The sequence below is a fragment of the Lissotriton vulgaris genome, chromosome 2_1, assembly GCF_964263255.1.
Source record: "Lissotriton vulgaris chromosome 2_1, aLisVul1.2, whole genome shotgun sequence".
NCBI classification, from domain to species: Eukaryota; Metazoa; Chordata; class Amphibia; order Caudata; family Salamandridae; genus Lissotriton; species Lissotriton vulgaris.
Genome location: NC_141687.1, coordinates 1,101,219,807 through 1,101,237,167, shown reverse-complemented (window position 1 = coordinate 1,101,237,167; position 17,361 = coordinate 1,101,219,807). Strand labels below are relative to the sequence as shown.

Here is a 17,361-nt window from a genome sequence, read left to right as displayed (position 1 = left end):
AGGAGATCACGCACCAGTTCTCCGTGCATAATGTGTTCTCCATGAGAAGTCAGAAACCCACGTTCTCTCCAGAGTAGCCCAAAGTCATGCGCTACTCCGAAGGCATACCGGCTGTCTGTGTATATGTTCACACATAAACCAGCGCTCAATTCGCAGGCTCTTGTTAAGGCTATCAGCTCTGCTGCCTGAGCCGATTTCTGTGGTATTCTAGCTGTTTCCACCACTGTCTTAAGTGTCGTGATCGCATAAGCTGCGGAAGTCGTGCCATCTGGCAGCCTTAAACACGATCCATCGACCCACAGTTCCCCATCCACATCTGGAAGTGGCATATCCTGTAAGTCGATACGACCCTTTGTCTGTTCCTCGGTCAGGAAAACACAGTCGTGATGTTTTTCTTCCTGACCCTCCTCGGCCGGATAGGGCAATAAAGTGGCAGGGTTCAGAGTAGCACATCTTTTCAGTGTAATATGTGGCGCCAACAGTGTAAGCTCATATCCTGTTAAACGTGCACTCGTGAGATATTGGGTTTTTGTTTGGTTTAGCAGGGCATCTACTGCGTGAGGAACTAACACCAGCAGTTTATGTGATAACACTATTCCCTCACTCTGCCGTATGGCTACTGCTGTTGCTGCTACCGCTCGGAAACACCCAGGCAATCCTCGTGCTACAGGATCAAGAATAGCAGAGAAATACGCACATGGTCTCTGCTTGTCCCCGTGTACTTGCACTAACACTGACAACGCGCACCCATCATTCTCGTGCACGTACAATGTAAAAAGTTTCGTGTAGTCTGGTGTGCCTAACACGGGTGCAGAACAAAGGGCCTGTCTCAACTGTTCAAAAGCATTCTGACATTCATCTGTCCATTCAAGGGGCATTGGTGTAGCTTTGGACAGTAACGCTAGCAAGGGCTTTATAATGTGTGAAAAACCCATGATCCATTGTCTACAAAAGGACGTCAACCCTATGAAGGCACGTACATCTCTCTGCGTGCGGGGGACTGGTGTGTCTAAAATTGCTTGAATTCGATCTGATGCCAATGCACGCCCCTCCTTAGACAAAAGATGACCGAGGTAGGTCACCTTGGGTCTACAATATTGAAGCTTTTTCTTGGAAACTTTATGATTATTCTGTGCCAGAAAAGAAAGCAGCGCAATCGTACTTTCTTCACATTGTGCATAAGAGTCAGCGGCAAGCAGGAGGTCATCCACATATTGGATAAGGACAACCCCCGATTGCAACTCAAAAGAGTCAAGCTGTCTTTTCAAAGCCTGGCTGTAGATACTCGGGCTCTCAGTGTACCCTTGAGGAACACGACAAAATCTATACGATTTATTATTTGACGTAAAGCCAAACAGGTATCTGCTGTCGGGATGGACAGGAATAGAAAAGAAAGCATTCTTCAAATCAATTACACTAAAGGTCGTAGCCGTTGGTGGAACCATCGTAAGCAAAGTCGTAATATCGGACACCACCGGGTATTGGGGAACGACAATTTTGTTGATCTCTCTCAAGTCAATAATAAACCGATAAATTTTGTCGTCAGTATCTCTCTTCAGAATCGGCAGAATAGGACTATTACAAACATTGTAAGAAACCTCTTCTACCACCCCAGCCGCAATCAGATCTTGGACAATATGTGTCAGGGCAATTTCTCCATCCTTCGAAATCTTATACTGTGGCACACGTGGCAGAGAAGCCCCTTCCTTAACAGTAATGTGAATAGGTGGAATACGCATCTCTCCCACATCCGTGTCTGAGGTCGCCCATAACGTGTGCGGGAGAGAGGCCAAAGCTGAAATGTCTTGTATAGTATAAAACCTATTTGGGTCAGGATAATTGTCATTGAGAATGACACGCACTCCCTCCGGAGCGCACCGTATCGTTGCTCGAAAATATTTAAGCAAATCAATGCCCAGAATATTATCTGGTGTATAGGGCGATAACAAAAATTGGCCAAAACTAAAAAATTTGTCGAGACAAAGCGCTAGGGGTTTTGACAATGGGCTAGGGGAGGGTGTGCCATCAAACCCTACACATGTAATCATTTCGCCAGACAGGGGAGCCCTCGGAACCAACCTTTTAGACAAAGCGCTACGGGTAGCTCCGGTGTCAACTAGGAATTGATCAGTAGAACCCAAAATACCCGCTGTTACATATGGACCCTCCTGATCTACAGGCACTTCAATTGGTTCCGCACCCCATCCTACGCAGTCCTATGCATGTACATAATCTTGGTGTTCCACATTCTCACCCTCCGAAATCTGATATTGATTCCGTCTATCAAACGTGTTTCGTTCATCCTGGCCACGGCCCCTGTCCTCAACCCTTCCACGATCACTTCCGCCACCTCTTGCTCCCGTATAACCTCCTCTCGACCTACCACCTCCTCGACCACGCTGACTACGCTGCTCACGAAGTACCGGACAATCATCAGCCCAATGCCCAAACTCCTTACAGTCGGCACACTGATCCTCCGCTATATCCGTACGACCATACGACGTAGTACCTCCACCTCGTCTTCCTCTATCACTCCCTCTATACTGAGTCCCACGGACCTGTGCCAACATCACCTTCGTCTTCAATTCTTTCGCTTTCTTATCAACACTCTCTTTAGCCTCTATCTCCTGCCGCTCATAATACTGAGCCATCGTTAACAAAGACGCAGGGGTCGCCGTGGCCCAGGAACTTTCACTCGTTTTCAATCGTTTTGCAATCTCCGGTAGGAGATTAGTCACATACTTATCTACAAACAAATGCCGACCTGTATCGTCTGTTAACGATTGACCACTATAATCATGGAATGCCTCCTCGAAGCGTGTAAAGAAATCTGAAACCGTTTCATCAGGCTTTTGTTTGCACGAAGCTAACATAGTCCAATCGATCTTTTTAGAAGGAACGAGCGTTTTTAATTTAGTCAAAATAGCCGCTGGAAGGTCTAAAATCAACTGACAAGGTTTGCATGCTGGTTTCCTTTCTAAATCAGCTTCATTAATCTCTTTCCATGTACCCCCTAGCACTGTTTCATCATTATTCTTACGAATTTGTCTCCACATATCAGGCGGAAGTATTAACCCAAAGAACAAATCTATATCAACCAGAGTCATCACACAAGATGAAATAGCCCCTTCCACCCCCTCGTAGAATGCTGCCGGATTCTTACGAAGATCAGGTAAAGAATTTTTCAGTGCCATAACATCCGCTCTATTCCAAGGCGTATACACCCAATTATATACAAAATACCCCTTCGCATCTTTTGACCTTCTATCATCATCTGTACCTTCCCCTTTCGGTGGAACATACAAAGGCGCAGCTTCACGCATAGGCATAACATGCATTGCAGAATTCTTATCTGAACCCCGGAGAGAACACTCCTTAATCTGCTCGCTATTCTCCGACTCGGACTCCTTTTGCTTCCTTTTCCGCTCCTCCCGCAATCTGGTTGTTTCATCTCGCAGCTGGATCAGTTGCTTGAAAAGGTCATCAACATCTGCAAGATCAAATACACCTTTATCCAAATTCTCACGACATACTGACACAGCTTTAGGTTCAAACGTATCTGAAAGTTGACGATACGCGGCAACAACTTCATCCGCCAAATTAGACAGAAAATACAGTAATTCATGATCCGTCCACCTACTCCTCTCCGCAACCACCTCAGCCTGTGAAACACAATTCTTATTCACTTTACGAGCCCAACTACGTAAATGCGCGGACCTCTCTGTGGTAAACCTGAGAGCAGTTATACCCTTCTTTTCCGACTTATCCTGCCCATCATCACCTGAATCTTCAGCTGGAGCCGTTGGCGAAACATACGGAGGCAGTGACCGATCTAGCAATGAAAAATCATCAATTTCATTATTAAGGACAGGATAAAGCGGTCGACGAATAGGGAATTGACCCGTCGTTTGCAATTTACGTTCCCGTTCCTCCCTCTCTCTTTTCTCCTGAGCCTCTTTTTCCTCAAGCTGTAAAGCCTTATCCCGAGCAGCCTTGCGCTGCTCTTTGTCCGCCAAGGCAACTTCACGTTTCATTCGCTCACGCACCGCTTTCTCCCACATTCGCACACAATCAAACATGTTTTGTCTAGACCTGCGTTGAAACAGACATTGCTCCACAAACTGTACTTTTTGCAAATCGAACGACCCATGTAGTGGCCATTGCAATTCAGGATCCGACTTGGTATACTTATGCCAGAGTTTACTGTACATTATAGGGGGAAGGCCATGTTTAATGTACATTTCGCGATTTGGTGTTCCCTCTGGGGGAGCCGGCTGTGATTCCGCTAACCTAATTGTGGTACCATTTCCAAGACAGCACATCCCTCGAAGCGTGCTGAAAACAGGCATGTTCAAAGAGTATCACGAAAGCGTGACACCGTATAAAATGGCACTTACAGTACTTCACACAAATGTGCCGCTCAGAGGAAAAAAACAAAGTTAGAGAAACATCTCTACATGCCTGCCTATGTGAAGTGCACTACACATATAGATTCAAAGTTCACAAATTCACAAATTCACAAGTTCACAAATGTTAGCTAACTCAAATCAAAATCATAGGTCACAGAATTTCGGCAAACGTCCGAGAACTACCTTACCGATCACAAATCATAGAACTTCAGTAAGCGTCCGTAGACTACCTTACCGATCGCAAATCTTACCCAAACTTTCAAAGGTCCAGATTCCAACTGCCAAGGTCTTTTAATCAAATCAGCCAAACGGCACTTTATCCAGCAACACAGACGATCGAAACTCAGTCGGAGACCGGCGCCACCTGGAAGGTCAGATCGGAAGGAAAGGAAAAAACACCGTGGGTGCCAAGACTCGGGTCACTTAGTGGCAGCGCGCGTCCATGGCGAGTGTCCAAACCTTCGTCACGACCTCTCCTTCGGGCATCCGAGTCGCCGATGAGTCCCTTTGTGGTCGCCAATTTGTTGTATCGGGTTCCCAAGGCCTACATGTTCCGAAGATAACTCACATACATTGGAAGAACTGTTGGCACGGAAACTGTAAAAGTCAAAGAACAAGTTTATTAAGACCCCATGGGGTGGTGGTACACTCATACAGCACCCTTCGGTAATGCAAGAGGTATCACACCGAACATCGGTGTGACCCCCTCTTTTATACAATTCTACAGGTAATAAAACGAACAAGCGGCACAAAGTTACAGAACATTATGTACATATAAGGGCATGCTTTGGAACACTGCCAGCTCATTGGAGGGTTTCAAACCCACTGGTCAGTTTGCGGCACATTCCTAAGGAGTGACTGGTCAGTGCGAACTGCGCATGTGTGAGCTTGACCAATACTAAAAATAGCCTGTTGCTGGGCAGACTCGAGTGGTCAGTGGAACGGACAAAGGACTAAAGGGCACGCTGGCCACGAGGCCGCTCATGATCTAAGATGGCCGCCGCTACATATAAAATGGCGTTTCTATGTATAGCCAATTTAAGCAAGAAACGTGTAGCAAAGCTAAGCGCTAACCTAGCCATCGTCAAAATACGACAGAGGTATTTGGGTCTGATGTTATGGAGGGATTTGTAGGTGTGGGTGAGTAGCTTGAAGGTTACTCTCTGCTTGATGGGGTGCCAGTGAAGGTCTCGTAGGTGCTGGGTCATGTGCTTGTGCCGTGGGGTTCCAAGGAAGAGTCTGGCAGAGGTGTGCTGGATGGTTTGTGGCTTGTGTAGCAGGGTTTTGTTGATGCCGGCAAATCGGGAGTTGCCGCAGTCCAGTCTGCTGGTTATGAGTGTGTGGGTGACGGTTTTACTGCATTCAGGGGTGATCCACTTGAAGGTCTTGCGGAGGATTCAGAGGGAGTTGAAGCAGGAGGAGGCGACGGCGTTGATCTGCCAGGTCAAGGTGAGGGAGGAGTCTAGAATGATGCAGAGGTTCCAGGCGTGGTCCACCGGGGTGGGTGGGTTTCTGAGCGAAGGGGGTCACCAGGATCTGTCCCACACAGTGGGGGGAGGGTCCGAGGACGAGGACCTCTGTCTTCTATGAGTCCAGTTTTAAGCAGCTGTTGCCCATTTAGGCTGCAACATCTTTCATTCCTTCATGGAAGCTGAGTCTGGGGTCTTCGGGGTTCTTCATGAGAGAGGATGAACTGGGTATCATCTGCGTAATATTCTATGCTGAGCCCATGCTGTCTGAGGATGGTGACGAGGGGGGCCATGTAGATGCTGAAGAGCGTGGGGCTGAGTGAGGATCCTTGGAGTACTCCACAGCTGATCTTTGTAGGTTCAAAGAGGAAGTGAGGGAGTCTGATCATTTGGGTTCTGCCAGAGAGAAAGGAGCGGATCCAGTCGAGGGCAGTTCCTCATATACTGGTCTCATGGAGTCTGGCTGTGAGAGTGCAGTATGAGACGGTGTTGAAGGCTGCGGAGAGGTCTAGTACAATGAGGGCCACATTGCGGCCCTGGTCGAGTAGCATGCGGATGTCATCTGTGGCTGCAAGGAGGTTGGTCTTGGTGCTGTGTTTGCTACGAAATCCGGACTGGGAGGAGTCGAGGATGGCGTTCTCTTTGATGAAGGTGGTCAGCTGGGCATTAATGAATCTCTCTGTGACTTTGGCTGCAAAGGGAAGAAGAGAGATGGACCGGTAGTTTTTCAGGTGCGTCGGATCGGCCGAGGGTTTCTTGAGGAGGGGCTTGACCTCTGCCTGCTTCCAGTCATCAGGGACGATGCCAGATTAGAGGGAGGCGTTGATGGTCCGGCCTAGTTCGGGTGCTATCGCTGCAGCGGCTCTGTGGTAGATGTGGGGTGGGCAGGGGTCAGTGGAGGCTCCTGAGTGGGTGTTTTTGATGGTCATGGCGGTGTCTTCAGTGGTGGCAGGTTTCCAGGTGGTGATGGTCGGCTGATTGTCGGTGGTGGAGAGGGGCATGGTGTCTGGAGTCTGTTCACTGAGGTTTTCGGAGAGGGCATTGATTTTCAGGTAGAAGTAGGAGCTGAGCTTGTTGCAGAGATCCTGAGATGGTGAGATGTCCGTGGCTTCACAGGGGAGTTTGGTGAACAGCTATATGATGTTGAAGAGTTATTTTGTGTTACTTGCGTTGGTATGGATTTTTTTCTTGATAAAGGTCCACTTTGGGGGCTCTTAGGCACAGGTGATATTCATTCATGGCATTCCTGTAATTGTTCTGGTCTTCGATGGTCTTCCTGTTCCACCAGAGCTTCTCGAGGTGTCTGCAGGAGTGCCTGGCTTCTTGGAGATAGGTGGTGAACCAGGCGGCCTTCATGGGGCATTGTTTGGCAGGGTGACAGAGGGGTGTGAGCTTGTCAGCTGGCGATCCAGAGGTGTAGTTCTTTGGCTGTGGAGTTGGCGTTGGTCGTGGCAGAGGGGTGGTCATGGAGGAGGGTGGTGTTGAGGTGTTCCTCTGTGATCTTGCTCCAGTTCCTTTGTGGCAGGCAAGGAGCATGTTTGGGTGCGGTGGTGGTGGTGAAGGTGAAGTTTACACAGTGGTGGTCTGTCCAGAGGGGCTGCATGGTGTGGCTGAAGTGGATGTTAGTCCCTCCTGCGAATATAGGGTTGAGGGTGTGTCTGGCTCTGTGGGTGGGGGTTGTGACGAGCTGCTTCAGTCTGAGGTTGTCCAGGTTGTCAAGGAGGGTGGTGGAGTTGGTGTTGCTGCAGTTGTCAAGGTGGAAGGTTAGGTCTCCGATAAGTATGTAGTCCATGGAGGAGATGGCGTGGGGTGCGACGAAGTCAGCAATGGTGGTGGCAGAGAAGATGTGATGGTCAGGGGTCTGCAGACGAGGGTCCCTTGCAGCGTTGTTCTGGGGCTGGTTTGGATCTGTAAGTGGAGGTGCTCTGTGTTGGAAAGGGGGTTGTTTGTGCTGAAGTTGGAGAGTTGAAGGGAGCTCTTGTCTGCAATGGTGAGTCCTCCTCCTTGGTTGTTGGGGCGGTCCTTTCTTTGGATCTTGTATCTTTTTGGGATGGCGGTGGCAGTGTCGGGCAGAGGTGGCGTTGGTCCATGTTTCTGTGAAGAAGGTGATGTCTGGTGAAATGGTGTCGAGCAGGTCCCAGATCAACGTGTCGTGTCTGTGGAGAGAGCGCATGTTGAGGAGTATGCACGTCAGGGCTTTGGTGATGCAGGAGTCCGACGTGGCTTCAGTGATTGTGGGTGGGCTGTTGATAATGAAGGATTGTCGGCAGTGTAGGTGGAGAACTTGGGTGGTGTTCGGCGTCGATCTCTGGCAGTAGTTGTTTCTTCTGGGGTTGAGTGTGAGGAGGGCGGCGGAGTTGTAGCAGTGGAGAGTCATAGATCCAGGGTTCCTGGTGCTGGTCGTGGTTGGGAGCAGACAGGCTTGCCTTTGACGTGCCTTGGGTGCGGCCGCGCAGCGGCTGCCATTAAGGAGGGGAGGGGGAGGGAAGAGCAGCTGCGATGCGGGAGGCGGGAACCGGTGAGGGGAGGGGCCACGGGGGCAGCAGGAAGGGCCAGCAGAAGAGCAAGGCTCCCCAACTGGACCACCAGGGAATGAGGCACAGACAGGAGCCTGTGGGTGGTGAAGGGCCTCAACACCCACCTGGGAAGCAGAGCACAGTGCCTGAGCAGTGACACTTAGGAGCAGAGTTGCGGGGCGAGAGCAAGTCCCTGACCAGAAGGTCAGAGGTCTTGTATCACCAGTAAGGTCTGATTCCGTGGCCTGACTGACATTCTTTTCCGCAGCAGCAAACCCTGTTCAGCAGTCTTTCCCCAAATGGGTATCAGGCCCTGTGGAACTTTTTATTTTTATTTTTTTACATGGCCGTTTTGGTGTCAAATAGTTTATTAAAATGTACTCTATTTTTTTAATTGATTTATGATTTTTCTTGTGTTGTGTTTTCAATATATTGCTGATTGTTTGTTGCTCCTACTTTACACATTGCCTCTAAGTTAAGCCTAGTTGCTTTTGTGCCAAGCTCCCGGAGGGTTATGCACAGTTTAATTTAGTGACTTTTGTGGTTCATCCTGATAAGGATTGTGGCTGTTGCTTGAGGAGGGTTAACACCTCACTCAACCAACAAACCAATTTTTCACTCATTGGAAGATCTCTTTCCTGATTGTGTAGGTCTCCGTCAATTGTGCGGAATATAAAACACGGTTGGAAAATCACTACTAGTAGTAAATTTACCAATATATTTGAGATTGTTACTGACTCCAATCCCTATTCCAGGGGCTGGGTACATGGAAGTCTACACTTGTGAGTAAATTTAAACTTGGGATTGGTGAATAGCCAAAAGAAGTAAAGTAACTAAAAAATATAAGAGCAACTTCACACATGTAGATTTACTCAAACATCAAGTTATTTTTGTGAATACTTTGAATCAGTGCAAAGGAATATAGAATAACCTAAATCTTTCTTTTCTTTGTTGAGTAAAGGTTGAGATACTGTTGTCTTTGAGTGATATAAAAGTTATAAATTAGGCCACTATATTTATAATTTAATAACGTGCAAAGATCTACCTCTTAGTTGTTTTGCTTGAAGGATCTTTTTAACGAATGCTTCCATTCCAAGAGAGGCAAATTCGAAAGAATATACATGGTTATTGTGTATTTCACATACCATAAGTGGCATATACGCTGTGCCGCATCAGTACGAACACTCCTACAAGACATATGGAATTAAGCCATGTGATATGGAATTCAGCCCTGTTTCAACAAGTAAAACACTGCTTAATGTACCATTTGTAAGGCATAGTTTAGTTGTGCCATTCAACATCATAGACTTTAACATCTCTACTCCCACTAGGTGCCTTTTACCTGTGTTCCTGATTTTATCTCTGTAAATTGCAATAAAATATTTTGAAAAGTAGCAGATAAGAGTTAAGAAGGAAAAATGGCATGCCGGTAATTATATTATGTAATTGTGGTTTACAGAGAAATATGGACAGAGAAAGAAGAGAAAATGAAAAAAGTCATAAAAGAAGTGGTGAGAGCCGAACTTCCTGAATCTTACCCGGTGGCCCCAGGACTTCGTGTTCAAGCTGACTGCATCTTGAGTGAATTTTGTTTGGAATTTCTGAGCAGGGATGAAATGGCCTATTGCAAGGCCCTGAAAAGTATGTCATCACTGCTAAACCTTGGCGGTTGTCTCGTAATGTTTGCTTTCCTTAAATGCACCTTTTACATGGTCGGGACCTTCAAATTCCCAATGTTATGCTTGGAGGCAGAATTTGTGAAAAAGGCTGTGATAGACTCAGGCTTTATCATTAAAGAATTTCATATCACTCCTAGATGTAATACTACTTTGTATTCGACCTGCGATTTTTCTAGTAAGTTGTTCATTCTTGCACATAAAGTAAAGGTCGTGGAATAGTTCCATAGGGGACCATAATCGAAGTTTGAAACAAAAAGCGAAAGTCTCTGGTCTTCCTTGCTGAGCTATGTTCAGTGAACTGCTTTATAGATTTGCTTAATATCGCACTAAATTGTTTGCATTTATCTAAAATCAAATTAAAAGGCGTCTCACATGATTTTTATATGGCTGTAAATCGATTTAAAAATAAAAACCCATCAGTTGTTTTTACGCTTTGCTCAGTAGCATAAACTATACAATTATCGCTTCTCTAGATATTATCATGTCAGAGGTTGAAACTTGGTTCATAGTTTTTAGAGCCTATTTAATATTAACTTCCATTGAGTTTAAAGATAAGGTACTACAGCAATAACAAATATTTAGGTTAATGGTCTTTCTTTAGGGTGAGATGAAATGCTATTGCAATGTAAAACTATTTGTCTTGAGATAATGCTTGTGAACGAGAAGAGATAGAAATGCAGTCTAATATCATGAGGAGTGTCTGCTGCTCTCCGTAGCTTTGGTGCTAAGGAGGGCAATTTTGGTGCAAGTAACTTTTACTACTGCATTATGGAAGCAAATGTGTGAAAAGAGAATTTGTATACATTTAAGTAGCAGACTGCAGTACAGGCACGGCATCACCACAAAACCCAACACCTCAGTGCAAAACCACACCAGAGTAATGGCTATAAAGGAGAGTACCACAGCTCAGTTCAACAGTACTGCAAACGGTAGTACAAGAGATTGCAGCTGCACGACTCACTCAACAAAATAACGCAGCACAATACCACCGCAAAACACAACTGCAGACACTTACAATGTTGCTTTCTTGTGATTTTGTGGTGTTGTTCTGTGGCTAGTGTTATCATGTTGTGTTGTGGTTGTTCTTTTTGCACACTGATGTGCTGTTACAAATATGTTGTACTATGTTTTTGTGAGGAACTGTGTTGCTGTACTTGTTGAGTCCCTGTTTACTGTAATGGTGGTATTTGCTAGCCAGGATTACTTGCTGAAGAAGCATTTACACGATGATAAGCGTAACTGCTATGAATGAGTGCATGCCAACATATTATCCCAACTCATTTGCAAAACGTTGTGCATACATGGAGATTAGACCAAGAGCACCCATTGCATGGTGATTATCCATTTCTTCTGTTCAATAATTTCGCCTAGCAAATCAGGAGAAAAGCAGGTAGAAACAGCACACATTCTAAAATGTGCACCTTAGAAAACGAGGAAATGTGCTATCCCTCCTTCTAATCTGTAGAAGTGGAAATTGGGCTGTAATACTGCACTAGAGAAACACCAAACAACAAAATAATATGTTTGCTGGTCTCCAGCCTGTATTGCCTTCCACTAGTATCACTTCCCTTATATGATGACTGTAAGAAATTGGGTCATTAGCTCCAAAGGATGTGATTCCTTCACAAGTATTAAGTCTGCAACTTTCTATTAACTGGAAGGCAATTAACTCATTGTAACAATTGACTTCCTCGTGGTAGCAAAGCAGAGCAGTATAACTCCTACTCAGTAGAAGTAGTTTGGTTGTAAAAAGGAAAAGTACTTTATTAACCATGCTACTACATAATAAATATTAATTTACAAATATCTACAAGTAGGGAGATGGCAAAACGTGGGTGACACTCTCATAACATATTTCACACCTATCAAGTCTTGAAACCTATAACCACAATAACACCCACCTACAGTGGACAATATACAAGGGTTTGCCGTTGTCAAAAAGTCAGCTTATCAGGCTTTGTCAGGGTGTCACTACATTAATAAAAGCAGAAATTTGGCAAAGTAAACCAGTTTCACACCATTGAAATCAATATGGATAGTACCACCTTGCATTGACACTCATTAAGCCCTGGGATGGCTCACTAGTAAACTTGGGGCTATCAGTATAGAATTTCCAAATAAGTTACATGACCATCATTAAAATATGAATGATTGACTGTTAACTTTCTTTTTTTCAATGAAATCTTTTCATGACTTTTTAACCATATAACATTCCCCAACCAATACTGTTATTGTTAATAAAGTTTTATTAATTCAATTCAATGTGTACTCTAGTCTTTCTTTTATTATGCTGCAACTGCAGCTTTAGAAACAACCAACAGGGGTCTCTTCACTCCAGATCATAGGAGCAATAGCTCCAGGAGTATTTAAATATGCTTGCAACCACTCCTGGAGTCATATACAACCCCCTGGAAGACTTAGGGCGACCTTGGAGAAAACATATGTGGGACTCAGATGGGTGCGGCTGCGTTCCTTGCAACACAACTCCCAGAACACTTTATTAAATGTTGGTGGTGTACCTGCCCCATCACAAGCCAGATTCTGCTAATTTTCAAAACCACACTGGGGCTTAAAGGGCATTCCTGCGACCCCTTCAGCAAATGTTTGATTAGTGGCATCCCATGTTCTCAAGCCACAATGTTTTTGTACAAAAACAGCTTTGCAAAACACTTTATTTTTCCTTGCTGGGTGCCTAGACCCTCTGTTGGGGCACCCAGCATATGCTTCCTGTGCGACGTGAGTAAGCCCATTCCTATGTTAGTATTCTCTTCCACCACAGGAGTCTCCAGGTTTCTTTTTCCCCCATCCAAGTGGAACGTGTTGGGAACTTTTGCTGGGTGCATCCTCCCCCTCCAGAAACGGACAGAGGGTGTTGGGAGAAACACTCACCTCACTCTTTGGTCCTAGAAGGTGGTTTTTCTGGGGATAATATTGATAGTGTCAGGACTGATCTTTGAGAATGGGCCCCACACACACCCTCTCACCATGAAAATATTTGTAGGAGGTCATGCTGACCCGGTAGGCAAGACAAAAGGCCTGAAACCTGATTATAGCAGAGTCTGGGAAAAATGACAATTCATCAAGTCTACACCAGGTCACCACAAATTATTGAGGGTCCCTTCTGCAACAGGGTACCTTCGCATATATTTTGGGCTGAGTTAAGTGGTAGTTTCACACATTCAGCCCACAAATGTGAAAAATCAAGTGTGATCTCTTGTTTGCATGTGACTAGCCCAGAACCTCTTAACATAACTGCGCAGCAGCGGTCTTATCTAGAAAGACTGTGTAAGAAATTTGATTCCTGTCTGAGGAAGATGAAACCCTACTCAAGCAGCAAGTACAATCCTTGTTAGGGTGAGGTCACAAGTAAAGTCCAAATTAACCTGTGCTCAATCCTCTGATTGTTTGGAACAGATCAATAAAGCTTAATCTAGAGGCAATGGGCAAACTATTATGCAGTACTTTAAACAGTAATTAAGTAAAAACACATCACCTGAAAAATCCTAAACCAATGTAGAAAACTAGAATACATTTAAATAAATGAATCAAGACAGAAACAACAAAAAACAATTAATACAATCTGACATATGTATTTCAAAGTTTTCAGTAAAAATACCACCAAAATTGCACAGTTTGCAAGCTGTGGGTATTTGGTCTTGCTGGACCGGGAGAAAGTCAGACCAACTACAATGGAGCATGAGCCAGCTACAAGAACCCACTTAGACTCGCTGATTTTAGGGCCAGATGTAGGTCATTCCAATTTACCGATTCTAAAATACCGAATCTTACCTATTCGGTATTTCAGAATCGGTAAATGGGATGTAGATAAAAATTTGATACATTTTACGGAATCGGTAACATTTGGTATTACCGATTTGGTATTTGTATTGAGAAAGTCTGCGCAGCAGTAGTGATACATCAGTTCTAAGGGTGATGTGTTGAGCAGCAACGGTAATGCACTGGTTCAGCGAGAGATGTACCATGGAGAAGTTGCATTGGTTCTGCTGAATCCACAGACAGGCTGGCAGAGCACCATTCGACCCACTGGCACCAATTGAAAAAGGCAGGCCTCACAGATAAAAGAGTACAGGTGCTGGGCTAAAGGTGGTTTGCAGCCTCTTCTGTCCCTAAGGCTTCTGATCGGGAGCCCAGCCAACTAGCCCTTGAAGTCACCCTGGGCTCTTGAGTTTAAAGATGCAGGTCCAGTCCTTCTTACCCAGGCAGGAGAGCAGCAGGCCAGCAGGTTAGCACAGCAGGGCAGCAATCCTTAAGAACAGCATTTCAGCCTAATGCCAGTCCTTTCAGCAGCACAGCAGTACTTCTTCCTGGCAGAATCCATAGGCCCAGAAGTGTACTGGAGAGTTAGATCTAAGTATCCAATTTTTATATCTGGTGCCCACTTTGAAGTAGAGGAAGCTTCTAGGGGTTTCTAGGGGTTTCGCTCTTCCTCCTTGTCCTGGCACAGGCGTATTTGGGGTCACAAAAGACCAGTGGCAAACCCTTTGTGAGAGTTCTCAGGCAAAGATTTGTTATGTGCAAGTGAGGTAGGTCACATCTCCTCCCTCTCATTAACTCAGTGTGGCCCATCCCGCCAACAGCTATCTTCCCTTTGTATCATTGTCTGGGAGCAATACGCAAGGACCTACTACCAGGTACACCTAATCATATGATCCAGGATCAGACTGGAGGCACCAAAAGGTTACGACTAGAAAATGCCAGCTTTCGAAAATTGGCATTTTCAGAATTGTATTTAAAAATCCAATTTTATCATTAAAGAGGGCTTTCATTACAATTCTATAGTCACCAAACTCCACCTGTCTACATGCTCCCAATTGGAAGATATCACTTAATAAGTGTAATACGGTAGCCCAATCTTATCCTAAGGGAGAGGTTTGCCTTGCAACAGTGAAAAATGGATTTAGGAATTTTTGTCTACTGGGAAATGCAAAACCTAAAAGCATATATACTGAATTTTAAAAACAATGCACCCTGAACTCTGGGCTCTGTAGGGCCTAACCTAGGGGTGAATGAAAAAGGAAGGTTTGGGCCTGGCAAAATGTTTATTCTGCAATGTCTGTGTCAGAACCTTATAGCACCTAAGACCCTCACCTCGACTAGTGTTCAAATTGAATACACACTATTCTGTAAATAAACAATAGTGAACTGGGTAGTTTGACACACGTTATTGTGCTCGTATTTCCTACAGTTCAGTTTTGTTTAATTTTTAGAACAACTCGAAACAAGAGGTAGTTCAGGGAGTCCTATGGTCAGATTCTCTTTGTTACTTAGCTTAGTTTGAACTACACTTACCTGAATTGCTGCGAGTAGTCTTGAATCCTCTGGTGTCTTAGTTTCCTAAGTGAGTCACAGAGTCTGTAAAATTCAAGAAAGAGTGCATAAAGGGGGGGCGCTAGGTGGCGCACTTGCAGATGGCCGCTAGTTAGTGTGCTCCTGCCGCCCGGCGTCATTTATCCTGCAAAATATCCTTTTTTGGCCCATCGGCGACCCACGACTTACCGGACCGCTAGAGCTACCTGCCCCGCGACTGCCTGGCGAACATCGCCCTTTTGGATTGCCTGCAGCCCAGGTAATCGGCTGCGGAGGCTGGCCCCCCCTGCTCGACGCACTGCTGGAGGCTGTGTGCTGGCCTCTGTGACAACTTCAGCCCGGGGCTGCGGGAGGGCCGAGCAGGCCGCGCAGGCCGCAGATCCACACGGCAGCTGCGGAGGCCCTGACCTTCTGAGAGGCTCCTCATCACTGCTGGCAGATTCCCCCCGGCGGCACCCCATACATGGAGTGAGACCTGAGAAGCGGCGGTGAGAGCTGGCTCCGACTGCTGCAGCTGCAAACTCGGGACCCAGCGCTAACGCTACCCCTGCGACGCGGCTCCGCCATTTTGGATGACCCGCACCTAACGCTGCCACCACCGGAGTTCATCGCACTGAGAGGGCACCACATAGACTGTTATAGAGGTGATTTCACTCTCCCTGAAGCCCCGAGGAGCCTTGGGCCTGCTGAGCTTCCGGTGCGGGTGACATTGGAGGATGCCTGGGATATCAAGCTATTGACGCCATCTTTCCATACAGGGCTGGTGCTGGTACAAGGAGGTCGGGGCAGCTGCAACCTACGTTTGATCTCTGGGGTATGAACCTAGGACCTCTTTAAACGATTTCTGGCAAGGGACAGGCCTGAATCTTATGCACACGCAGCAGTGTACCCCTGGTTGTACATACTGACACTGTGACAGCATACCTCCTCGCATTCTCTGGAAGACCTTTGCTGCTAATAGTTACCCACTAAGCCTTCCACCCTGGGGAGACGCAGACCTGGTATAAGATACATCTTGCGCCACCACAGGGGCGGGCACGCAACTCTCCCCCCCCTCGTCTTCTTCTTTATCTCTACCTAAGATGCGTGCCAGCGGACCTCCATGTCGGTCCAGTGGGCAGGCATCATCTCTGAACATGACAGGAACCGCACCTGAGTTACCTTGGCGCTATGGGTAAATCTGATACACGACAGCCCAAACTTAATTTCTACGCTGTTGAAAAGGTCACTCGCACTGGGCAAGATGACCAGGAGCAAGCTGGGAACAGTGGCACTCGTGACGCCGCGACTTCTCAAACCACCGATATTCAAGACATCCTTCGGGAGATGCGACAGGGGTTTGCCACCATTGTGGATAAAGTGGACAGGGTGTCATCAGGAATGGATGCGATTGCCCAAAAGCTCGATGGACACGACGAAAGGATTAAGGAAGCTGAACGGCGCATCTCAGACTCGGAAGACACATCTACTCGTCACACGTCGCAATTGGCTCGCATGGACAACTTGTTGAGAATTATCGCAGTGAAGAATGAAGATTTAGAAGCGCGCAGCCGGTGCAACAACGTTCACATTTTGGGCATTCCGGAATCGACCAACACTGGGCGTATGGAAGACTATGTGAAGAAAATGCTTCTGTCTGTGATAGGCTCCGAGGCCTTTTCCACTCAATTCATCGTTGAACGCGCCCACAGATCGCTGGGACCTCGGTCCAAACCTGGTGACACTCCAAGACCCATAATAGCAAGGCTCTTGAATTACCGGGACCGGGATGTGGCCCTGAGAGCAGCGCGCAGTAAACAGGTACTATCCTATGATGGCAACTCATTTTCCATTTATCCCGATTTCACACCGATGGTCCAGTAGGAAAGGAGGAAATTTGTGGAGGTTAAGAACAAACTACGCAAGGCCCAAATTGACTATGCACTTTTATACCATGCGAGGCTACGAGTCACACACCAGG

At 46.3% G+C, this 17,361-nt stretch overlaps 1 protein-coding gene across 1 annotated transcript in view; it reads left to right on the top strand.

Annotated features, from left to right (window-relative positions):
• LOC147731658 (nicotinamide N-methyltransferase-like) overlaps positions 1 to 10,448 on the top strand; it is a 168,682-nt gene extending 158,234 nt beyond the window's left edge. Inside the window, exon 3 of the mRNA XM_086956797.1 lies at positions 9,854 to 10,448. Coding sequence (XP_086812923.1) covers positions 9,854 to 10,292 — 439 coding nt within the window. The 3' untranslated portion in view covers positions 10,293 to 10,448. The remainder of the gene's footprint in view (positions 1 to 9,853) is intronic.
• The last annotated feature ends 6,913 nt before the right edge of the window (positions 10,449 to 17,361 follow it).